The 25,656-nt window shown below is 49.2% G+C and overlaps 1 protein-coding gene across 7 annotated transcripts; it reads right to left on the bottom strand.

The window, feature by feature from the left end:
• Positions 1-7: 7 nt before the first annotated feature.
• Positions 8-25,544, bottom strand: nap1l1 (nucleosome assembly protein 1-like 1). 7 transcript variants are annotated; one of them, XM_056425165.1, is made up of 16 exons: positions 12,056-12,272; positions 9,418-9,456; positions 8,177-8,265; positions 6,930-7,032; positions 5,844-5,985; positions 5,184-5,264; positions 4,910-5,038; positions 4,742-4,813; positions 4,533-4,672; positions 3,648-3,793; positions 3,551-3,570; positions 3,232-3,357; positions 2,890-2,922; positions 2,780-2,830; positions 2,291-2,323; positions 621-1,716 (listed from the first exon to the last, which is right to left on the bottom strand). In XM_056425165.1, the coding sequence occupies exons 1-15, from the start codon at positions 12,172-12,174 to the stop codon at positions 2,318-2,320; spliced, it is 1,296 nt and encodes a 431-aa protein (XP_056281140.1). In that variant the 5' UTR covers positions 12,175-12,272; the 3' UTR covers positions 621-1,716; positions 2,291-2,317. The 7 variants fall into 7 exon arrangements, with proteins under 7 accessions (XP_056281143.1, XP_056281138.1, XP_056281137.1 ...); XM_056425168.1 differs by lacking the exons at positions 621-1,716; positions 2,291-2,323; positions 12,056-12,272 and adding exons at positions 8-103; positions 24,933-25,544; XM_056425163.1 differs by lacking the exons at positions 621-1,716; positions 2,291-2,323 and adding an exon at positions 8-103 and having other exon boundaries at positions 3,235-3,357; positions 12,056-12,307.
• Positions 25,545-25,656: the final 112 nt, after the last annotated feature.

Below are 25,656 nucleotides of genomic sequence, written 5' to 3'. Positions count from 1 at the left end.
CCCGGCTTCAGGCGTCCCGCTCCCGGCTGCTGCTGTGGCTGCGCGGCGGTCTGTCCGGAGCAGGCGGCGGCACGAGGCGCGCGAGCGGCGTCTGTCTGTCTGTCTGTGGGGGGACTCTTAACCATTAGAGATCATAGAAATGCATAATAGTCACTCTGCAGGTCGTGTGTCACTACATCACATGGCCCACTTCACCTGGGGGGCTCACGAGGACCAGATCATGTCACAATGAGGTCTACATGCGAGTCTGGTACTCGAGTCAATCCTTTTGATTCTCAAACATGTCAATATTTCTAGTCTTCTATATGCATTAAAGTATAGGACCAGATTACGGGATGTTTCTGTTCTGCCTCATCCTAGTTTGAGTGAGAACTCTCAGCAGAACATCTGCAGCGTAACTCCTCTTGTGGGATAAAGTTCTTTCATATTTATCATCATTCTGTGGTTTTGGCATTTTATTCCCCGCGGAGGTCACCGAGCATCGGTCAGCGCGATGGCGCCCTCTGGCGGCAGAAGGCGGCGCAGCCACTTGTTCAGACGAGCTCAAACTGTAGGATTTAGCCACGCCCACTCTAAACGTTTACCAATCCCAGGAGCAAATAAACACAACGACCACGTGACATGTTTAACCAATTTATTCATGAACATACACGTATGGTTATTGAGTACATTAGTATTTTTGTAGCATAGCATTTTGCCTCGACAACAGCTGGGGGGGGAGGGGGGGGGCTACGGTTTGTTCTCCGTCCCCTACCTGGCTAGTAAGTATTGCTCTGACGCGCTTCCCTGTGGCCTTCTGGGTAATAAAGGGTTCTGGGTCATTAGCCAACAGAAGGCCCCCCCCCTCTTTCACAGTGATTAAAATGAACCAGGACTCCGGGCTGAGGGGGGGGGGTCTGACCCGTCACCGGGGCAACGAGATGCTCGGTGAACCCGGCTGGTTTCCTCTTCGCTGTGCTACATCGCCCGTTCCCCAGCAGCTCCAGACCCAGACGCTCCAGAACTCTGCAGAGGCGTGCGGCCGACAAGGAGCGTCGGAGCGCCGGCCAATCAGACGCCACCGGCACAAAGCGCTACAGAAAAGACGAGCCCGAAGCGCCGGGCCCACCGAACAGACTCCGCCTCCTCCTCTTATTCTCAGGGATGTTTATAAAAATAAAAACAGAGCCGACCGGGTCTAAACTCCGGGCGCCACGGCGGGGCAACGGGGTCAGAACCAACGGCGTTTTGGGCTCGATTCAGAAGTCCAGCTGCTGGAGGCGACTGGACTGTACGAGGGAAGGGGAGTGGCCTAAACGTCACAGAATGTGGATCAGATGCTCAGATTGAACTGAAGCCTGCAGGTGTGTCCTCCGCCACTAGAGGCATGCTACACATGGGGGGGGGCAGCTGTTGTCTGAGCAAATACAACAAAAGACTTCACGAGAACCCAGACTAGTTTAGCAGTGAAGGAGTTCATGCTGCCGAGGCCCCGCCCCCTCCGGACGCGGAGCACGGCGTCTAGAATACGATGAGCTCCGCCCAGCACCACCAGCTTTTTGTAACAAAAATCTTTCAACTTTTTTTTCTTCCTCTTCAAATTCTCTACCAAGAAAAATACAAAACATTATAAGGCGGTAAGTAATTTTTTTTTTTTTTTTTATGTGAGAAGCCGTGGCCGTCGATCCTCGAGGGGCTTCACTGCTGCTTGCACTCAGCGGGGGGGGCGGCATCCTTCTGTGGGGGGAGGGGGGGTTAGTGGGAAAACCACACACGGAATTCAAGACCTAAAGCAGTCAAGCGGCGCTACGTCCCGACACCTGTACACCTCCTCAATGAAGCCGAGACGTTGTTGCTCCTGAGGGGCCGAGCGCAGAGCTGTGACGTCTTTTGTCTTCCCAACATTTAAAACAAGAGTCAATACTCATGTGGCGTCTGTTAGCGTGACCTAGCTGGCGTTAGCACGCTCTGCTGAGTAATGGGGAGTCTGCAGCATACGAGCTAGCTTACTAGCCAGCAAGCTAGTAGTAAGCTAGCTTCAGGAGAACCAGGTCGCTCTCAGAGCTTTCAACGGGCATCAAGACAGACAGGAAGCAGGAAGCGGCGTCCGGAAGGAAGTCAAACTGCCGTGGCGTGTGGAGTAATGACAAAGAGGGGGGGGGGGGAGGAGCTTCAACATACAGGAAACACAGGCGCAGGACGGGTTAAGAAACCAACAGCAAGCCGTTAGTGAGCAGGAGGGGGGGGGGGCTGACAGCCTGTGTGTGTGTGTGGGGGGGGGTATAAGCCGAGGATCACAAGCTGTACCTACCAGGAGAGGGTAATGTTTCTACTTCACTTACACCTGGTGAGGAGAAATGTAAAGAGGAGCTGACAAGAGATGAAGCAACATCGATGAAGAGGATAAACATGAAGCAGGTACAGAGCATCAGACGGCCGTTTGAGGAAGAGGAGGAGGAAGAGGCCATGCTGGTCGTGTGACGTGATGATCTTAGTGAACATGTCATCTTTATATTCCCCGTGCAGCCGGCGGGTCGCGACCCCTCACGTCGTCATGGTAACCTGGAGCACGAGGAGCCTTGAGGGTGCGCTGGCCCTTTAAGGCCTTCTGAGCCGTGAAGAGGGAGCAGCCAATGGGAGGCCACAATAAAAGCTGACGCAAAACCAGAAGCTGGTGCAACGAGACGTTTGGCCAGCAGGTGCTCTGCATGTTGAACTCTGACCGGCAGCTCGGGGTCAAAGGCCGACAGGAAGCCGAGTCACGTTTTACTCAGGACACCGGCGACCTTTAGGGGCTCACCTTGGGGTCGTAGTCGGGGTCGTTCTCTTCGTCGGCCTCCTCCTCTCCCTCCTGCACACAGAGCAGCGTTAGCCCTCGGCCCTCGCCCCCCCCACGCCTCAGGGTCTTACCTCGTCGTCCGCCTCCTCGCCCTCCTCATCGTACTGAAACAGAGCAGCGTGAGGAAGAAGACGATTAGACACAAAAAATAAATCAGACAATAATATCAGAACTGTATTCTCATTTGTTATAAAATTATAATTTTTTTAATATATACATATTTTTAATATATATATAATATTTTAAATTATTATATTTTTGTGTGTGTACCTACCTAGCACAGCAACACGGCTAGTGAACTTAGTTATGAGGCCCTTCAGGCTGCAGGAGATACAGAGGAAAGCAGAGCCGGAGCAGCTCGTATGTGTCCTAGTTGACCTCTAGTTGACCCCTAGTTGACCTCTAGTACTCACGTCGTCGTCGTCGTCGTCCTCGATGGCCTCTCCTGTGAAGTAGAGCACGGCCCGGGGGACGATGCGCTCACGGATGAAGTGTCCGATCTCAAAGTCTGCAGCCAGGACGGCCTCCGAGTCCTCGTCCTGGGGAGGGGGGCGAGCACAGGTGAGACGCCGCGCCTCACAGGAGAGACGCCTCACAGGAGAGACGCCGCGCCTCACAGGAGAGACGCCGCGCCTCACAGGAGAGACGCCTCACAGGAGAGACGCCGCGCCTCACGGACCGACAGGGTGAACACGAGATGCTTCATGAGTGTCGCGGCGTCGGAGGACTCACCAACTCTGCGTTCTCTGGCACTGAAACAAGGAGAGAGGTCGTTAGTGAAACTCAAAGGTCGTGTACCGAGCTGGTCGTCAGGGTCTCGACCCCTCACCCTCTGGCGGGGTGAAGAAGTTGAAGAACGAGTCGTTGGGCACCGTCTTGGTGACCGTCCTCACGGTGCCGCGGCCCTTGTGCTTCTGCTTCTTCTTGATGGTCTTCAGCGTCACGTTCTTGCCCTTCGTCCACTCGATGGTGCAGCTGAGGAAGAGGAGGTCAGAGACATCACGATTCAGGCTTTCATTCAACCATGAGGCCGACCGCACGCAGGAAACCATGAGCAACCATCTTTAGAGGCGTTAGTATGAAAATTCGACCGATATTACTCATTGGACAAATCTTGTTTTTTAAAGATATAATAAATCTATAGATTATCTCCCTGAAAAAGACAATATCACTGCTACTTATTGATGACGTTAACCATTGTGCATCCCAAGAGTTGCTTTGATGTCTTTAGAGGAAGTTCTGAGTCATTAAACACTGAATTAAATCTTTTTATCAACATCAGTCCTGATTTTAACTCTTTAAATGATCATTTACATAATGCAACAGTTTTATTCATTTAAAAAAAAGAGAAAGAATGAGTCATTTGATCAAACTCATCACAGCAACAACAGTGCCCCTAGAGGACAACAGGTGAACAGCACACAGTTCCCCCATCGAGCAACATGATGAAGATAGTAAAAACTACATACACACACATGCTGTATATACACTGTATATGTGAATATATATATACACACATAAATATATATATACATTAGTATATATATATAAATAAAATGCATCTGTATATATGTTTGTGTGTCTGCATTTTGGCTACAGACGCCAAGTTGAACTTCCAAACCAATCACATCGTTGCTCAATAAGTTTCATAAACACAACGCCGTTGTCTCAACGTGAAGAGGCCGAACGCCGCTCTGAACCAATCGGCGCTCACCCCGTGCAGCACATGATCTCCGGCCCGTCGAAGGAGAAGGGGTCGCTCTCGTCCGGCTCGGCCCTCATCTTGTAGGTTTTCGTCAGCACCGTGTTCGTGAAGAAGTCGTTGGCCTCGAAGAGGAACTCTAGCGTGAAGCTCTGTGGGGGGGGGGGGGGGGGGGTTACCAACGGGTCGACGTGGACCCACCGGGTCAGACGCTCACTCACCATGGGCTGGCCTTGATCCGAGAAGATCACTTTAATGTCTTGTAGATGTTTGAGGATGGCTTCGTCGTGTTCCTGGAGAGAGGAGCGCCGTCAGCACACAGCATGTTCTCCACCACGAGGCCGGGGGTCAAACCCTGACCCTGACCCCCCCCCCCCCACACAGCTCACCTGCAGCATGTCGCTGAGCAGGTCCACGTTCTTGAAGACAGTTAGCCAGAACTCCGGGATGCCTTTGGGGTCCTCCTTCTCCTCGTCCTTCTTCTCCTCCTCCAACTTGGCCTTCTCCTTCATCTCGTCCTGCTCGAGGGAGACATTGGATTTATTAAACGTGCTCGGCCGGTTCTCTTCATCCGGCATCGCGCCGCTTGAAACGAAGACGTCCTCCGCCTCCGGGACGCCGGATGAAGACGCTCCTCTTCCTCGCCATGAGCTGCTCGCTCACCGTCAGCTCCTCCTCCTCGTCGATCTTCCATTCGCACTCCTCGTCCGTGGGCTCGTACGCCGCCATCACGATGTCGCTCCGCTGTGAGGAGCAAGAGGAGAACGGTATTTAGGCCGGGGCGTGTCGAGTGCTCCCCGGCTCCAGACGGGCGAGTGACGTCATCGTCTCCTGGACACAGGTGAAGGGACCAGGACGCCACCGGGAGACGCTCAGTGACCAGAGAACTTCTCCACCTCTTTGTTGACATGTAAACAAGTCGACTGCAGCGGCTTACAGCTTCAGGCTCAGACCCTCATGTGTCTCGGGGGTCGACCATTTATTTGATTTGGGAGGTTTAAAAAAAAAAAAGCTTCAGTTGCCATTTTGTAAATTTACATCAGTCAAAAATCTTTCTCAGAGGACCGGCTGCAGAAGTGAAGTTTGAAAAAACGAAATTCTGGATTCAGTTCAGCCGTTAATCTATTTAAAGTCTTCAATCGTCATAATAAAAAGCTGCATTTCTGTTCGTCACGCGCCGCAAGGCGTCTGGGGACTCAGACCCGTTAAAAGCCAACAGACGTGTGGCCAGCGTCAGGAAAGCACACGGGCAAAACGGCCCCAAGGAATAGAACCGCCCAGATGAAGACACTGAAGGTCACAGTAAAGGTCACAGTGACGTACCTTGTCGAAGAGCGGCTGGTACAGGGCGGCGTACTTCCTCTCCAGCTCGTGGACCTCCTCGTAGAACTTGGCCTCGATGTGGGCGCACTTGACCTGCAGGTTCTTGAGGCCGTTCACACGCCTCTTCACAACCTTCGGTAAGCTGAGGACAGAGGAGAGGAGATGAGGGGATCTCCCCTCCAGAGGGTCTCCAGTGAGGTCCATGCGATACCAAGAAGTCTGCATTGAGGAGCGTCGGCTTCATGTTGCTGCTGTGGATCAAGTAGAGTTCCTCCACTCTGTAAACCGTTTGCACGTTTCCTAAAAGTCGCTCTGGCCTGTTGACCTCCCAGCAGGAGAAGAGACGCTCAACCAGACGCCCTCAGAGCAGGACCCCGCCGTACGGATAACGCCCGTCGACTCAAACGGTCACGATGTTCTACCTCAGTCTCAGTAACACTCGTCTGCATCTACGAGTCACAAGTCTGAGCTGCTCAAGACAAATGGTTCAAGAAGAGGGACATTTGACTGTTGTCCTTTGATCTCAGCCGCTGCTTTGCATGTCGCCTCCTCTCGTCCGCCACGCGGGGAACCGGCTCGGTGCTTCAGCTGCCGCGTTTAGTCGAGTTAAATCTCGAGGCTGTGACTGGAGAGCGGCTGCAGTCCTGTTGCTCTGCAGCGGGCCATGGGACCGCCGCACGATGCTGCGTGTCGGAGGATCCGTTAGTGATGGTTCTGACGTCTACGGAGCGGTGGGCGGCTCCGGCCAGACGCACCACGCCGTGCAGAGAGCAGCTCCACGCCGACAGAGATACCGAGAGCGGATGCTAGAGTAACAACATGGCTGCCTTGATCCGTTACTTTGGTGGTGCGACTTTGATAAATCCAAACTAACAAACTATAACTTTGACCCACGGCGTCGACGCCCTCGGTGCAGGGACACTTTGAAGCCTTTGTTGAAATCCGTTTCTCAATTCTCAGCGATTTCAAGGTCATGTTGGGAAGTTGTGAATCTCTCCAGGATCCGAGAGGATATTAATGTCCGGTAACCCAGTGCCATCCAGGGTGCAGCGACTTCATGACCAGTTCCCAGGCTGAAGGTCTCACCTCTCCATGTAGCCGGACGGCGAGCCGTTGAGCCCGTCCAGCCTCTCCTGCAGCGCAGCCAGGATCTGTGGGTTCTGCATCATCTGCACGGTCAGCTGACGAGCTGCAGACAGACAAGAGGAACATATATATTATAATGATAATGTGCACATTGTCAGGGTTGCATAGACGCAGGCGGAGGCAGTCGGCTCTTCCCCAGGTGACAGATGGTTCAGTCTAACATCAGGACTGGAGTCACTCGTGTTGGCTCATCCCAGGCGAGACCAGAGAGTTAAAGCCTTGGAAGAATTACACCTCAACTCACACGACACAGGCTGCAGTGGGGGGGGGGGGCATGCCAAGACGAGAGCTCTGCTGCTCGACTGACGGGATGTTCATCCACATTAATCAATGAGGGGGGGAAAAAAAAACATAAGAAAAATCACAAAATCTATAGAAGCGTCTTAAACGCCTTCAGAACATCTGAACTGCTTTTCTCTAGCTGGGAGGAAACTAAAAACCTTTTGCGTGACGTCCGTTTGCTCCTTCAAGATGGCGGAGGAGCATCCCGTTGAGGACGCGCCACACAAGACGCTCGCAAACAACAACTGGGCCCTGTCAAGAAGCCGTGGATATTTCTGGAGCCGTGACCAGAGACTATTGAGCTCATCAAATGAGTCTGAAGCTCAACTGATCCAGAGCTTCAGACCAGTTGTGCCGACATGAAGGCAGTAAATGCCACCGTCGTATTTCCAGGTAGAGCGTTAACGTTTCACTCTTTAAAAACAGTGAACTAACTTAAGGATGGGGTTGGGTGCCGCTGAATAATTTACTCTGATGGCAGCAGGTGAGCCTCATCCTCCAGTCCCAACAATGCACCTGCAGGTATCTCACGAGGCGATGTGTTGACGCGTGAGTGAGCGATGGCCGGGCGCCACGGTGTCGTCTGACCTCCCACCTCGGCGAAGCCGTCGTGAGCGCCCAGACGAGCTTCCCTTCAGACTCTTCAACCGCGATAAATAGAGGAGGACGAGCCGACGGGAGACGCGTCTGAATCATTCTTTGGGCGTCGAGCGGATGCACCGACAGCCCAAACTAAACGGATGAGTGCCCCCGGCTCTTCAACATGCAAAGTGATCATTATTCTCCTCGGCTGAGCGCCAGAGTTCAGATTGTTGCGCCGCTCCTGGACATGAAGACAATGACGTCATCTGAACTCTGCATCTTAACAGACGTCCGAGTCGTGGTCCTCGTCCCGCCAGTCTCACCTTTGCTGTTCTCGTCTTCTCCCGTCTCCTCCTCTTCCACTTCCTCCACGTCCTCCATGTCTGCCGGGTCGATCTCCGCCTGGTCTTTGCTGCTCGGGGGACAGAGGGGAGGTCAACAACACGTCTCAGAGCAGAAGACACACCGGCCACCTTCCAGTGGAGCGGAACATTAGAGCGCTGTGCGATTATTAGAGGGATTTAAATCAACCTGATAGTTGGTCCCATCTTACATATAAGCAGGTTTCATTTTTACAGGAACATTTTATGATATAGCACTAGAATATTTTGTTAAAAATGTTAAATAGTGCACAATATCATCAGGGTTGTGATCTCAAAGAAATACGATTTTATCTCTACTTTAAAAGGTTCAGTTTCCAGAGACAAAATATTTAACAGCTTGATTTTTAAGATATAATTTCTTGTTGAGAAGCTTAAATTACCCAGATTCACAGGTGAAGGGTTAAAGGATGTTCACGAGCACCAAGATGAGCTGCAGCCGACTGGCTGCCCTGCTCAAGGGCACATCAGGGGAAGAACTCGAGTCGTCTCCTGCCCAGACAGGGCTGGACATCACGCCTCATGACAATGACGCCAGCGCCAAAGGTCAGGGGTCAGGGGTGTCTGTGTGTACAGAGTGTTACGCTCTGAGGAGAACGTGTCATTTGTGAAAATGGGCTATAAAATAAACTGAATTATGAACTAAAGAAGGTTTGTTGTGATTGGCTGAGAGCTCAACACAAATAGACCCGACTTTAGAAGTTGTGATACTTCCTCAGTGCTGGTGTAGTGTCGGCAGTAAGTCAGTATTTTTAAAGTCCGCAGCCAACAAACTGTTCTCAACTGTTGAGAATCAGAGTTGTTGCTCCAGCGTGAAGCGTCTCGAGATGAAACACAACGCCCTGCTCCGAGCAGCACAATGCTGACGCCACCCCCCCCCCGCCGGCCGGCAGCGCGAGACCAATGGAGGGAGACTGCGTTCGCCCCGTGTCGCGTGTCAGCCTGAAGGACGTTGAGGTCACGCTGGAGGTGTCGACTCGTTTGGTCAGGAAGCGCTCTGGGCCCAGGTGCGCCCCACAGCAACGTGGTCTCAGTGAACCAGCTTCCATTGGGGACCCTGCACACCCCCCTGTGACGTGGTGACATCACAGCAGGCGCCATCCCATAAACAGTCAGTGGTTAACTTCCGGCCCCAGACCAGAAGGGACCAGGGGTTGACCCACAGCGGCAGGAGATGAACTTACTTGTCGATGTCTGCCATCTTAGCCGAGTCTGGAGTGAAGCTAGAGAGAGAAACAAACTCACTTTAATGGTTGTGATGCTGCAGTTCTTTATTAGCTTCACTTATAGATACTTTATTAATCCCCGAGGGAGTCACAGCAGCACCAATAAACTAAACACGAGAATAAATAATAAAAAATGAAGTATATGTATATAAAATGAAACGTATATGTATATACACAAACAAATATGATACAATGACTGTGCAATAGAGGTTATAGAGGTTGAAGCTGCATCGTCAGACTACATAAACTCCAGTGGCATACGAGTGTTAAATGGCAATCTCGTGAATCACAATAAACCATGTAACCGAGTTAGCCGTGGAGAGCTCCCCTACATGGGATCCTCTGCCGCCCCTCCAGGTCAAACACAAGACAATAAGCTTTGCAAGTCATCCTCCTGCAACACGACTGCAGACAAGAGCATCGAGCATGTCGAGATGAAGCGTCTGCAGCGTCAGTGAAGCCTGCAGGACCCTCAGGACACATTGAGGAACGCCTTCAGACACTTGAACCTGTATACATGTTGTATGATGATGTCCCGAGTCGGCCTGTACACACCTATAGTATTAATGACTATAATAAGTGTGTGCACGCTGACTCAGAGACATGCTCAGCAGGCATCATGGATGCTCAGGCGATGTTACGCCACAACGCTGTAGTTCAGCCTGTTAGCGCCGCTTTGTTTTGGACTAAATAAACTGGTTTGCATTCTAACAGAAAAAAGCCCCTCAGCAGCTTTAGATTCCATCGGCGTGATCAAGTCATCCTGCTTATGGAATGAAATGACGACACAACCTAGTTTGACAATGAATGTGCCGGACATGGAGCAGGACACTCGCCCTGACCTCACAGCGTGACGTCATCCCGGCTGACCGTTCTCTTCCGATCGAGACGCTAATTCACCCGTCGGCCCGGGGGGCCGTCAGGCGGCAGACGCTACGCCCAGAAAACCATCCAACGAGAGGCCACCGCCTCCACAGAGAGAAACCAGAGGCACCAAACCCAAGAAGACGAGCGACTCCTTCCCGACAGTCACATCCTCAGCTCCACACGGCTGGGACGTCTGGGCTCAGTGTCGGGGCTGGAGGGCTCTGGTGGAGGGCTCTCTGGTGGAGGGCTCTCTGGTGGAGGGCTCTCTGGTGGAGGGCTCTCTGATGGAGGGCTCTCTGATGGAGGGCTCTCTGATGGAGGGCTCTCTGATGGAGGGCTCTCTGATGGAGGGCTCCCTGATGGAGGGCTCCCTGATGGAGGGCTCCCTGATGGAGGGCTCTCTGATGGAGGGCTCCCTGATGGAGGGCAGCGTCGACTCTGAGCTTTAACCACGTCTCCATTCCTACACAGAAAGCTGCATTCTGTCACTTATCCAACGTGGAAATGCACTTTTAAAAGGCCTAACGTTGGAGTCAACAATAGAGGAAATTAAGAATCTCACACTACAGGATCCCAGAGGAAGACACCCGGCCATCTTGTGTTCTCTCCCAACTCATTGACGGTCAGCCTGGAGGAAGCTGTGAGCAGAACCCTTCAGACACACTGCAGGTGAGTAGATGTGACGTCAGGGTGTTATACCTCACTTTAATGGGCGAACACAATGGACAAAAACACGTGATAGGTGAGGAGCTGCTCACCTGCACATGTTCAGGTATCTCATGCAACGGTGTCATCTCATGTCAGATGCTCAGTGACGACTCAGGAAGTTCACTACAGCTGAACATGTCATTAGGGATGAGACCTGGTCCTCAGTCACGTGGTTCTCCCGCACACACGTGTGTTAGTGTTCAGCTCCACGTGCCACCCCCGGACCGACCCCACGCCGTCCCGGCTGCTCGTCCTGCCCGGCGACCACGTGTTGCTCAGGGCCGTCATGACGGACCAGAAACAGCTCATGGAGGCAGCCAGGTGGCTCAGGGTGACGCCTGCATTAACAACTTAACTCGGGCCCAGCGAGCCTCTCACACCAGAGAGACGTCCACCCGCCGACGTCAAGCACCACAGGTCGGCTCACTTCCCCGCGGACCAGCCGAGGCCAGGAGCCCGGCTAGCCGCCGCCGGCCCGCCCGGTCCCCGCCGCACTGGCTCCGGCTACTTCAGCTAGCTGGGATGCTACTAGCTCGATGCGCAGTACCCGGGAACAGCGGCTCCGACACACCGACAACACGGGCCAGTCGGGGAGGAACCGGTGACCACGTCCCGGTACCGCGACCGAACCGGCTCTCGTGTGACGTCACCGGCTGTCCGCGTCGAACCACCCGGCGCTTGAACCGTTAGCTCCCCGTCAAGCCCGACCGCCACCCGCAGCTCAGCACCGACATATACGGGCATGTAATAAAATACAAGACGCGTGTCAACCAGTTACAAAACACGTGAAGCACTCCGGCCATTGTGCCCCGTCACGTCCTTCCGACCCCGCGGGTCACAGCGGCCCACGGCCCGCGGCGCGACCGACACCCGCCGGCTCGCTTTCTGAAACGCACCATGGAGGCGCCTCGGCGGCTGCTAGCTGTAGCCGAGCCGTCGTCCTCCTCCGCCGACGGCTCGAGCGACGGAGCCTCAACTTAAACCCCAGAACCGGCGCCAGAGCCCGGGGCGCGTCGCTTACCTTGCGGCCGGAGGACTGAGGAGCGGCGCGGCGAGAGGACCGGGAAGAAAGACTCCGCTCGGATGGCGGTAAAAGAGAGAGAGGTCCCGCCGCACGCGCTCATATACATGCCACGTCATCACGTAAAGCGGCCGTCGCCGAGGCAACGCTGGAAGTGGGCGGGGCGGCGGCGGGGAGCTCCGATTGGCGGGATCCTCTTCAGCACCACCGGGCTCCTCTTCCTCACTTTATTATAAGATAATCCTTCATTAGATATAGAAAGGTTTACAGACTGAGGAAGATATAAATGTAGGAAACAAAATAATAATAATATAGACCTATACACACAGGCAGCGTACAACTACCGTTCAAAAGTTTGGGATCACTTAGAAATGACTTTATTTTTCAAAGAAAAGCACTGTTTTTTCAATGAAGATAACATTAATCAGAAATACACTCTCTACATTGTTACTGTGGTAAATGACTATTCTAGGTGGAAGTGTCTGGTTTCTAATGAAATATCTCCAGAGGTGTATAGAGGCCCATTTACAGCAACTATCACTCCAGTGTTCTAATGGTACATTGTGTTTGCTAATCGCCTTAGAAGACTAATGTCTGATTAGAAAACCCGTGCAATTATGTTAGCACAGCTGAAAACAGTTATGCTGGTGATATAAGCGATACAACTGGCCTTCCTTTGAGCTTGAAGTTTGTAGAACAAAATTAATATTTCAAATATTAATCATTATTTCTAACCTTGTCAATGTCTTGACTATATTTTATATTCATTTGATAAATAAAAGTGTGATTTTTCATGGAAGACACGAAATTGTCTGGGTGATCCCAAACTTTTGAACGGTAGTGTAGACCTCCTCCAGTAGACCTCCTCCAGTAGACCCCCTCCAGTAGACCTCCTCCAGTAGACCTCCTCCAGTAGACCCCTCCAGTAGACCCCCTCCAGTAGACCTCCTCCAGAAGACCTCCTCCAGTAGACTCCTCCAGTAGACCCCTCCAGTAGACCCCCTCCAGTAGACCTCCTCCAGTAGACCCCCTCCAGTAGACCCCTCCAGTAGACCTCCTCCAGTAGACCCCTCCAGTAGACCTCCTCCAGTAGACCCCCTCCAGTAGACCCCCTCCAGTAGACCCCTCCAGTAGACCTCCTCCAGTAGACCCCTCCAGTAGACCCCCTCCAGTAGACCTCCTCCAGTAGACCTCCTCCAGTAGACCTCCTCCAGTAGACCCCTCCAGTAGACCCCCCCAGCAGCCTTAATGCTGCGCCACCTGTTGGCCTCCAAAGGGATTTACCTGAGTCTAATTACAGAAATCCCTGTTTGAAGTTTGCATCTCCCTCAGTCAGGCGAGTACCACCTCAGTCTCTACTGAGACCTCCGTCAGGTTCAGACTGGATCCGGTTCATTCAGGTTCCCGGTGAGTCTGTGTGAGCCGTCCTGTACCTACCTGCATTCTTTAGGCGTTGGGACGACAGCCAGAGGAAAACAAGCCAGACTGACAGCAGACCTCCCAGGATGGTCCCGCTGCCGCACCACAAACTGCCCTTGAGCAACAACTAACACGGTTAGGAAAGGTCGCGTCACAATAACCAGCGTCACTCTTCTGTGTGTGGTGGTCACGGAGACCCACGTCTTTACTCTGATGGACACTCTATTCATGGAATGTGTTGTTACTCTAGTGCTTCCTTCTGGTCACATGACATCTATTGTTCATCTGGTCACATGACATCTATTGTTCATCTAGTCACATGACATCTATTGCTCATCTAGTCACATGACATATATTGTTCATCTGGTCACATGACATATATTGTTCATCTGGTCACATGACATCTATTGTTCATCTAGTCACATGACATCTATTGCTCATCTAGTCACATGACATATATTGTTCATCTCGTCACATGCCATCTATTGTTCATCTAGTCACATGACATCTATTATTAAAGCATATGGCGTTCAACAAATCTGGAAGAATCCCGCTTAGTTTGGCGAGATAGTCTTAAAACATATAAGAAGGCCCTCCGTAATGCCAGAGCAGCCTATTACTCATCAGTAATAGAGAAAAATAAGAACAACCCCAGGTTTCTCTTCAGCACTGTAGCCAGGCTGACAGAGAGTCACAGCTCTGTGGAGCCGAGCATTCCTATAAACCTCAGTGGTAATGACTTTATGAACTTCTTTAATGAAAAGATTTTAACTATTAGGGACAAGATTAATAATCTCTTGCCCATAACCAGTGCCAATCTGTCCTCAAGTGGAATGGCCTTGGAAACCGCTGTATGCCCTGGTGTATATTTGGAGGGCTTTTCTCCCATCAACCGTGACCAATTATCTTCAACGGTTTCTACTACGAACACGTCTACCTGTCTCTTGGACCCCATCCCGACGAGGCTGCTTAAAGACGTTTTGCCTTTAATTGGCGGCTCTCTATTAGATATTATCAATGTGTCTCTGCTAACAGGCCACGTACCACACTCCTTCAAAGTGGCTGTTATTAAACCTCTCCTGAAGAAGCCCACTCTGGATCCAGAGGTGTTGGCTAACTACAGACCGATCTCTAACCTCCCTTCCTCTCCAAGATCCTTGAGAAAGTGGTCGCAAATCAGTTGTGCGACTTTCTACATCATAATAGTTTATTTGAGAAATTTCAATCAGGATTTAGAAAACACCACAGCACCGAGACGGCACTGGTGAAAATTACAAATGACCTCTTAATGGCAGCAGATAAAGGACTCCTCTCTGTCCTGGTCTTGTTAGACCTTAGTGCTGATAGAGGACTCCTCTCTGTCCTGGTCTTGTTAGACCTTAGTGCTGATAGAGGACTCCTCTCTGTACTGGTCTTGTTAGACCTTAGTGCTGATAGAGGACTCATCTCTGTACTGGTCTAGTTAGACCTTAGTGCTGATAGAGGACTCCTCTCTGTACTGGTCTTTTTAGACCTTAGTGCTGATAGAGGACTCATCTCTGTACTGGTCTAGTTAGACCTTAGTCCTGATAGAGGACTCCTCTCTGTACTGGTCTAGTTAGACCTTAGTGCTGATAAAGGACTCCTCTCTGTCCTGGTCTAGTTAGACCTTAGTGCTGATAGAGGACTCCTCTCTGTACTGGTCTTGTTAGACCTTAGTGCTGATAGAGGACTCATCTCTGTACTGGTCTTGTTAGACCTTAGTGCTGATAGAGGACTCATCTCTGTACTGGTCTAGTTAGACCTTAGTCCTGATAGAGGACTCCTCTCTGTACTGGTCTTGTTAGACCTTAGTGCTGATAGAGGACTCATCTCTGTCCTGGTCTTGTTAGACCTTAGTGCTGATAGAGGACTCCTCTCTGTCCTGGTCTAGTTAGACCTTAGTGCTGATAGAGGACTCATCTCTGTACTGGTCTTGTTAGACCTTAGTGCTGATAGAGGACTCCTCTCTGTACTGGTCTTGTTAGACCTTAGTGCTGATAGAGGACTCATCTCTGTCCTGGTCTAGTTAGACCTTAGTGCTGATAGAGGACTCATCTCTGTACTGGTCTTGTTAGACCTTAGTCCTGATAGAGGACTCCTCTCTGTCCTGGTCTAGTTAGACCTTAGTGCTGATAGAGGACTCCTCTCTGTACTGGTCTTGTTAGACCTTAGTGCTGATAGAGGACTCCTCTCTGTACTGGTCTTGTTAGACCTTAGTGCTGATAGAGGACTCCTCTCTGTCCTGGTCTTGTTAGACCTTAGTCCTGATAGAGGACTCCTCTCTGTACTGGTCTAGTTAGACCTTAGTGCTGATAGAGGACTCCTCTCTGTCCTGGTCTTGTTAGACCTTAGTGCTGCATTCGACACCATTGACCATGACATCCTGTTACAGAGACTGGAGCAGTCGATTGGCATTTCAGGCACGGCACTAATTTGGTTTAAATCCTATTTATCAGATCGATCTCAGTTTGTATTTGTAAACAATGACGCCTCGATAACCACCAACGTTAATCACGGAGTTCCACAAGGTTCTGTGCTTGGACCAATTTTAGTTACCTTATACATGCTTCCTTTGGGCAATATTATCAGGAAACATTCCATAAACTTTCATTGTTATGCAGATGATATTCAACTATATTTATCGATAAAACCAGAGGAGAGCAACCAACTCGGTAAAATTCGAGCATGTCTTAAAGACATAAAAACATGGATGACCTGCAACTTCTTGATGTTAAACTCAGACAAAACCGAAGTAATTTTAATCGGCCCTGAGCACCTCAGAGATCAATTATCTGGTGATGTGGTTTCTGTAGACGGCATTGCCCTGGCATCCAACACCACTGTAAAGAATCTTGGCGTTATCTTTGATCGACTTGTCCTTTAACTCCCACGTAGCAAATCTCAAGGACTGCATTCTTTCATCTACGTAATATTTCAAAAATCAGGCACATCTTGTCTCAAAAGATGCAGAAAATTGGTTCACGTCGTTACTTCGAGACTGGATTACTGCAACTCCTTATTATCAGGCTGCTCTATAAGTCTCTTAGGTCCCTCCAGTTGATCCAGAATGCTGCAGCTCGTGTTCTCACTAAAACTAAGAAAAGAGATCACATCACTCCTGCACTAGCTGCTCTGCACTGGCTCCCAGTAACATCAAGAATCACTTTTAAAATTCTTCTCTTAAAAGCCTTGATTGGTGATGCACCATCATATCTTAAGGAGCTTGTAGTACCATATTGCCCCACTAGAGAGCTACGCTCACTAAATGCGGGACTACTTGTAGTTCCTAGAGTCATAAAAAGTAGAATGGGAGCCAGAGCCTTTAGTTATCAAGCTCCTCTTCTATGGAACCAGCTTCACCTTCAGTCCGGGAGGCAGACACAGTCACCTCGTTTAAGAGTAGACTTAAGACCTTCCTCTTTGACAGAGCTTATAGTTAGGGCTGAATCAGGTTCACCTGGTCCAGCCCTTGATATGCTGCTATAGGCTTATAGCTGCCGTGCTACGTCTAGGATGCACTGGGTACCCATCTCCTGTTATTTCTCTCTCCCTAAGGATGAATTTTCATCTCTCAATCACACGTTACTAACTCTGCTTTCTCCCGAGTCCTTGACTTCACGTCTCATGGGGTCATCGGACCCTATGAGACGGCATAGATCCTATCTGCCTGATGGATCATCGAGGTCTGGGTCGTGGAATTCCTGCTCCTGACTACGCCACTGTCCTGTTGAGACTCCGCCCACTGTTGAGACTCCACCCACTCCTCCTCCCCACCGCCATCTGCCTGATGGATCGTGGAGGTCTCCATCGTGGAATATGCCTACTATGAACTATTCATACACTCTGTCACATTCATTGAATGTATTTTAACTATAAATCTGTCCTTCTGGTCACATGACATATATTGTTCTGTCCATCCTGGAGAGGGATCCTCCTCTGTTCTCTCCTGAAGGTTTCTTCCCTTTTTTTCCCCCTGAAGGGTTATTTGGGAGTTTTTCCTGGTCCGATGTGAGGTTTTGGGGCAGGGATATCTATGTGTACAGATTGTAAAGCACTCCCAGACAAATTTGTAATTTGTGAAATTGGGCTATACAAATAAACTGAATTGAATTGAAAAACTGAATTGAATCTATTGTTCACCTGGTCACATGACATCTATTGTTCACCTGGTCACATGACATCTATTGTTCACCTGGTCACATGACATCTATTGTTCATCTGGTCACATGACATCTATTGTTCATCTGGTCACATGACATCTATTGTTCATCTGGTCACATGACATCTATTGTTCACCTGGTCACATGACATCTATTGTTCACCTGGTCACATGACATCTATTGTTCATCTGGTCACATGACATCTATTGTTCATCTGGTCACATGACATCTATTGTTCTGGTCACATGACATCTATTGTTCATCTGGTCACATGACATCTATTGTTCATCTGGTCACATGACATCTATTGTTCACCTGGTCACATGACATCTATTGTTCACCTGGTCACATGACATCTATTGTTCATCTGGTCACATGACATCTATTGTTCATCTGGTCACATGACATCTATTGTTCATCTGGTCACATGACATCTATTGTTCATCTGGTCACATGACATCTATTGTTCATCTGGTCACATGACATCTATTGTTCATCTGTCACATGACATCTATTGTTCATCTGGTCACATGACATCTATTGTTCATCTGGTCACATGACATCTATTGTTCATCTGGTCACATGACATCTATTGTTCATCTGGTCACATGACATCTATTGTTCATCTGGTCACATGACATCTATTTTTCCTCTATTGTTCACCTGGTCACATGACATCTATTGTTCACCTGGTCACATGACATCTATTGATCATCTGGTCACATGACATCTATTGATCATCTGGTCACATGACATCTATTGTTCATCTGGTCACATGACATCTATTGATCATCTGGTCACATGACATCTATTGATCATCTGGTCACATGACATCTATTGTTCATCTGGTCACATGACATCTATTGATCATCTGGTCACATGACACCTATTGTTCATCTAGTCACATGACATATATTGTTCATCTGGTCACATGACATCTATTGTTCATCTGGTCACATGACATCTATTGTTCATCTGGTCACATGACATCTATTGATCATCTGGTCACATGACATCTATTGTTCATCTAGTCACATTACATCTATTGTTCATCTGGTCACATGACATCTATTGTTCATCTAGTCACATTACATCTATTGATCATCTGGTCACATGACATCTATTGTTCATCTAGTCACATGACATCTATTGTTCATCTGGTCTCATGACATCTATTGTTTATCTGATCACATGACATCTATTGATCATCTGGTCACATGACATCTATTGTTCATCTAGTCACATGACATCTATTGTTCATCTGGTCACATGACATCTATTGTTCATCTGGTCACATGACATCTATTGATCATCTGGTCACATGACATCTATTGATCATCTGGTCACATGACATCTATTGTTCATCTGGTCACATGACATCTATTGATCATCTGGTCACATGACATCTATTGATCATCTGGTCACATGACATCTATTGTTCATCTGGTCACATGACATCTATTGTTCATCTAGTCACATGACATCTATTGTTCATCTGGTCACATGACATCTATTGTTCATCAGGTCACATGACATCTATTGTTCATCTAGTCACATGACATCTATTGTTCATCAGGTCACATGACATCTATTGTTCATCTGATCACATGACATCTATTGTTCATCTAGTCACATGACATCTATTGTTCATCTGGTCACATGACATCTATTGTTCATCTGGTCACATGACATCTATTGTTCATCTAGTCACATGACATCTATTGTTCACCTAGTCACATGACATCTATTGTTCACCTGGTCACATGACATATATTGTTCATCTGGTCACATGACATCTATTGTTCATCTGGTCACATGACATCTATTGTTCATCTGGTCACATGAAATCTATTGTTCATCTAGTCACATGACATCTATTGTTCACCTGGTCACATGACATCAATTGTTCATCTGGTCACATGACATCTATTGTTCATCTGGTCACATGACATCTATTGTTCACCTGGTCACATGACATCTATTGTTCACCTGGTCACATGACATCTATTGTTCATCTGGTCACATGACATCTATTGTTCATCTGGTCACATGACATCTATTGTTCATCTGGTCACATGACATCTATTGTTCACCTGGTCACATGACATCTATTGTAAAATGGCGCTGTGCCAACGGCTGCTTGTTTCAGTAGTGGCGTTTTGCTTTTATTTTATTGTCTTTTTTTGCACTTTTCCTCTCTTTTTCTTTTTCTTTTCTTTCACGTTTGTCTTAGTTACGGTCGGACACTGGACCATAACTACTTTTTTCGATAATTCTACTGTGGCTTTTGTTCACTTTGTCGTGAGTATCGGAGAGCCACAGCAAAACAATGACGGGGACCGTCGTCACTCGCGCTCAGTTGATCGCCTGTGCAGGCGAAGCTTCTGCCTGGAGACAGACCTGTGATCCCGCTGGAGCTACGGAGAAGGGCTCGCGTTGCAGATCGGGTGTCAAGCGGAGGCTAAACGAGGAGATACAAACCCTCGGTACCGTCGATCATAACGGGAACGGAGGTCTTTGGCGAATAAGACGGATGAGCTCGGCGCTGGTAATGACCGAGAGGATCTTCCGTGAGAGCAGTCTCCTGTGCTTCACTGAGACGTGGCTACGCGGACTATCCGGATCACAGCGCGTCTTTGCCCGGCTTCAGGACTGTTCGGCTGACAGAGACGCTACACAGAGCGGTAAGAAGAGGCGGGATCGCTGTTTATGTGAATGAACGTTGGTGCCATCCGGACCATGTGTGCGTGAAGGAGCGCTTCTGTCCCGAACATTGAACTGTTGGCCGTGCGGATGCGCCCGTACTATTTGCCGAGAGAGTTCACGTCCGCCATTGTGGTTGTCGTGTACGTGCCGCCATCAGCTGACGCTGAGGAAGCTGTGGACACCATCCACTCCACTGTGTCTGCTCTGCTGAATCATCAGCCTGGAGCATTCATGACCATCACTGGTGACTTTAACCACACCACATTGGATAAAGCTCTGCCAACCTTCCATCAATACATAGACTGCCCAACAAGGAACAATAAAACTCTGGACTTGCTGTATGCTAATACTAAGGACGCATACAGCGCCACTGCCCTTCCCCCCTCGGCAGGTCTGATCATGACCTGGTCCGCTGACACCCAGGTATGTTCCTCTGGTGAAGAGGCTGCGGTGACCACCAGGACTGTGAGGAGGTGGTCTCTGGAGGCTAACGACGCTCTACAGGACTGCTTGAGTCAACGGACTGGGATGTGTTGTGTGGACCGCACGGGGAGGACATCAACAGGATGACCGACTGCATCACGGAATACATCAAGTTCTGTGAACACACCACCATCCCATCACGGACTGTGCTGCTTCCCCAACAACAAGCCCTGGATCACCAGGGACCTGAAGGCTTCTTAACATGAAGAAAGCTGCTTTCAGGTCTGGAGACAGGGATGAGCTGAGGAGAGTCCAGCGCAACCTAAAGGTGAAGCTCAGGGAGGGCAAGGACTCCTACAGGAGGAAGCTGGAGGCCAAACTCCAGCTGAACAACACAAGGGAGGTGTGGTCTGGGATGAAGCAGATAACTGGCTTCAAGGTGGGAGGGAGACAGCCAGGGGGCTCCCTGGAGAGGGCCAACCAGCTGAACTGTTTCTTCAACAGGTTCAGTTCACAGCCCTCCTGTCTCCTCCACATCACACCTCCCAAACACCTCCCCCTCTGTCCCCCTGCTGAGCTGCACATCCACCGAGCCCTCAGCATCAATGGGCTCCTCCACCTCCCCTCTCTGTGACGACTGACCAGGTGAGAAGACAGCTGGAGAAACTACTCCAGCGCAGAGCTGAAGGTCCTGATGGCATCAGCCCCAGGGTCCTAAAGACCTGCGCCACCCAGCTGTCTGGTGTCCTGCAGCGCCTCTTCAACCTCAGCCTGAGGCTGGGGAAGTCCCGTGCTGTGGAAGACGTCGTGCCTGGTCCCTGTCCCAAAGAAGTCAACACCATCTGGCCTCAACGACTACCGACCGGTCGCCTCACCTCCCATGTGATGAAGCTGCTGGAGGCTGGTCTTGGCCCACCTCCGCCGCAGGTGAAATCGTCGTTGGACCCTCTGCAATTTGCTTACCAGCCTCATGTGGGAGTGGACGACGCCATCATCTACCTGCTGCAACGAGCTCAGTCGCACCTGGATGGAACCGGTGTCTCTGTGAGAGTCACTTTCTTTGACTTCTCCAGTGCATTTAACACCATCCAGCCACTGCTGCTGAGTGAGAAGCTGGTGGCCGGTGTGGACGCGTCCACCATCTCCTGGATCACTGACTACCTCACAGGCCACAGTTTGTCAGAATGGGCCGTGTGCTGAACGGGGGTCAGTGATGCTGGAGCCCCACAGGGAACTGTTCTGTCTCCCTTCCTCTTCACCCTGTACACCAGTGACTTCCAGTACAACACGGAGTCATGCCATCTGCAGAAGTACTCTGATGATTCTGCAGTGGTCGGGTGTATTAGGGATGGACGGGAGGAGGAGTACAGGGCAGTGGTGAGTGACTTTGTAAAGTGGGCCGATGAGAACCACCTGCGGCTGAACGTGGCCAAGACCAGAGAGATGGTGGTGGACTTCAGGAGGAAGAGCTCCTCCCCCTCTGAGTGTCCTGGGAGTGGACGTGGACATGGTGGAGGAGGACCAGTACCTGGTGGAGGAGGACCAGTACATGGTGGAGGAGGACCAGTACCTGGGCGTCTCCATCGACAGCCGACTGAACTGGAAGGCCAACATCAACGCTGTGTACAAGAAGGGGATGAGTCGACTCTTTTTCCTGAGAAAGCTTCGATCCTTCAACGTGTGCAGCAAGATGCTGGAGTTGTTCTACCAGTCGGTTGTGGCCAGTGTGCTGCTCTTTGCCATTGTCTGCTGGGGGAGCAGCATCGGAGCCGGTGACACCAGCCGTCTAACAGACTGGTGAGGAAGGCTGGCTCCATCATCGGCTGCCAGCTGGAGCACCTGGAACAGGTGGTGGAGAGGAGGACGTTGAAGAAACTGGTGTCCATATTGGACAACCCGGACCACCCTCTCCACCACCTCCTACAGGGACAGAGGAGTACTTTCTCCAGACGTCTCCTCACGCTCCGCTGCCACAAGGAGAGATACAGGAGAACATTCCTGCCGACGGCTATGAGGCTCTACAACAGTTCACCTCTTGCCAGATCACCCTAACCCTTCTTATATTTTGTGTTTTGTTTTTTTATTCTTGTGTGTTGCTGCTACTGGCTCGACAAATTTCCCCTTGGGGATTAATAAAGTATATATCTATCTATCTATCTATCTTGTTCATCTGGTCACATGACATCTATTGTTCATCTGGTCACATGACATCTATTGTTCATCTGGTCACATGACATCTATTGTTCATCTGGTCACATGACATCTATTGTTCATCTAGTCACATGACATATATTGTTCATCTAGTCACATGACATCTATTGTTCATCTAGTCACATGACATCAATTGTTCATCTAGTCACATGACATCTATTGTTCACCTGGTCACATGACATCTATTGATCATCTAGTCACATGACATCTATTGTTCATCTGGTCACATGACATCTATTGTTCATCTAGTCACATGACATCTATTGTTCATCTAGTCACATGACATCTATTGTTCATCTAGTCACATGACATCTATTGTTCACCTGGTCACATGACATCTATTGTTCACCTGGTCACATGACATCTATTGTTCATCTGGTCACATGACATCTATTGTTCATCTGGTCACATGACATCTATTGTTCATCTGGTCACATGACATCTATTGTTCATCTGGTCACATGACATCTATTGTTCATCTGGTCACATGACATCTAGTGTTCATCTAGTCACATGACATCTATTGTTCACCTGGTCACATGACATCTATTGTTCACCTGGTCACATGACATCTAGTGTTCATCTGGTCACATGACATCTATTGTTCACCTGGTCACATGACATCTATTGTTCATCTGGTCACATGACATCTATTGTTCATCTGATCACATGACATCTATTGTTCATCTAGTCACATGACATCTATTGTTCATCTAGTCACATGACATCTATTGTTCATCTAGTCACATGACATCTATTGTTCACCTGGTCACATGACATCTATTGTTCATCTGGTCACATGACATCTATTGTTCATCTGGTCACATGACATCTATTGTTCATCAGGTCACATGACATCTATTGTTCATCTGGTCACATGACATCTATTGTTCACCTGGTCACATGACATCTAGTGTTCATCTGGTCACATGACATCTATTGTTCACCTGGTCACATGACATCTATTGTTCATCAGGTCACATGACATCTATTGTTCATCTGATCACATGACATCTATTGTTCATCTAGTCACATGACATCTATTGTTCATCTGGTCACATGACATCTATTGTTCACCTGGTCACATGACATCTATTGTTCACCTGGTCACATGACATCTATTGTTCACCTGGTCACATGACATCTATTGTTCATCTGGTCACATGACATCTATTGTTCATCTGGTCACATGACATCTATTGTTCATCTGGTCACATGACATCTATTGTTCACCTGGTCACATGACATCTATTGTTCATCAGGTCACATGACATCTATTGTTCATCTGATCACATGACATCTATTGTTCATCTAGTCACATGACATCTATTGTTCATCAGGTCACATGACATCTATTGTTCATCTGGTCACATGACATCTATTGTTCATCTAGTCACATGACATCTATTGTTCACCTGGTCACATGACATCTATTGTTCACCTGGTCACATGACATCTATTGTTCATCTGGTCACATGACATCTATTGTTCATCTAGTCACATGACATCTATTGTTCATCTAGTCACATGACATCTATTGTTCATCAGGTCACATGACATCTATTGTTCATCTGATCACATGACATCTATTGTTCATCTAGTCACATGACATCTATTGATCACCTGGTCACATGACATCTATTGTTCATCTAGTCACATGACATCTATTGTTCATCTGGTCACATGACATCTATTGTTCATCTGGTCACATGACATCTATTGTTCATCTGGTCACATGACATCTATTGTTCATCTGGTCACATGACATCTATTGTTCATCTAGTCACATGACATCTATTGTTCATCTGGTCACATGACATCTATTGTTCATCTGGTCACATGACATCTATTGTTCATCTGGTCACATGACATCTATTGTTCATCTGGTCACATGACATCTATTGTTCCTCCTCTGTTCTCTCCTGAAGGTTTCTTACCATTGCTGCCACAGCTCCGTCAGTCAGAGCAGAGCTCAGTGGACTCTTCCGGGATGGACTTCACATTTAGGGCTCCATCGTTTCGGATAACTAAGAAGCTGCTGGAGGCCGTCAGCAGGAATCTGGTGAGCTGCAGCGTTTCAATCACACCGATGCAGCGCACTGAAGACGTGGAGGAGCTGCATGGGAATGAGAGCCAGGCGTCTGCAGGCGCAACCCGACACCACGCCTGCTCCCGGAGGGAGGTCACCCCGCCTGGTGCAGGTGTTGATGGACACCAGCGCTGGACGGGGTGTGGATTATTCCTCCTGACCTCCGTGATGGAGAAGCTCTCTGACTCTGATGCTCACAGAGCTCTTATTTCAGGATGCTGTAAACATTCACCTGGGTGAGATCCACCACACAGAGAGCCATTTCACTAGAGTAACTAGAGACATTATAAGGATTCATCATTATGATGTATGTCTTTGATTTGTCTTATACTACGCAACAGAACATTGGGAAAGGGGATGTGAAATAATGATTGAAGTAGCTTAAAAAACCCGGCCTTCGCCCAATGGCAGCTGGGATCGCGACCCTAAAGAAGGAGGAGTGGTTTGGATGCTGTAATCAAGTGATCATGTGATCATGTATTCATGTGATCATGTAATCATGTGATCATGTGATCATGTAATCATGTGATCATGTAATGATGTGATCATGTAATGATGTAATGATGTGATCA

This window comes from Pseudoliparis swirei, chromosome 10 (assembly GCF_029220125.1).
Source record: "Pseudoliparis swirei isolate HS2019 ecotype Mariana Trench chromosome 10, NWPU_hadal_v1, whole genome shotgun sequence".
Taxonomy (NCBI): Eukaryota; Metazoa; Chordata; class Actinopteri; order Perciformes; family Liparidae; genus Pseudoliparis; species Pseudoliparis swirei.
Note: the sequence above shows the minus strand (reverse complement) of the source record. Positions and strands in the feature narration are given on the sequence as shown.

Excerpts from the sequence above, each read along its gene's own strand:
- nap1l1 (XM_056425162.1), bottom strand. The coding sequence starts at position 12,174 with ATGACGTGGCATGTATATGAGCGCGTGCGGCGGGACCTCTCTCTCTTT. Across the intron at positions 7,033-8,176 it reads AGAAGACGAGAACAGCAAAG|CTCGTCAGCTGACCGTGCAG; the intron begins GTGAGACTGGCG and ends GTCTGTCTGCAG. Across the intron at positions 4,814-4,909 it reads TGCTCAGCGACATGCTGCAG|GAACACGACGAAGCCATCCT; the intron begins GTGAGCTGTGTG and ends TCCTCTCTCCAG.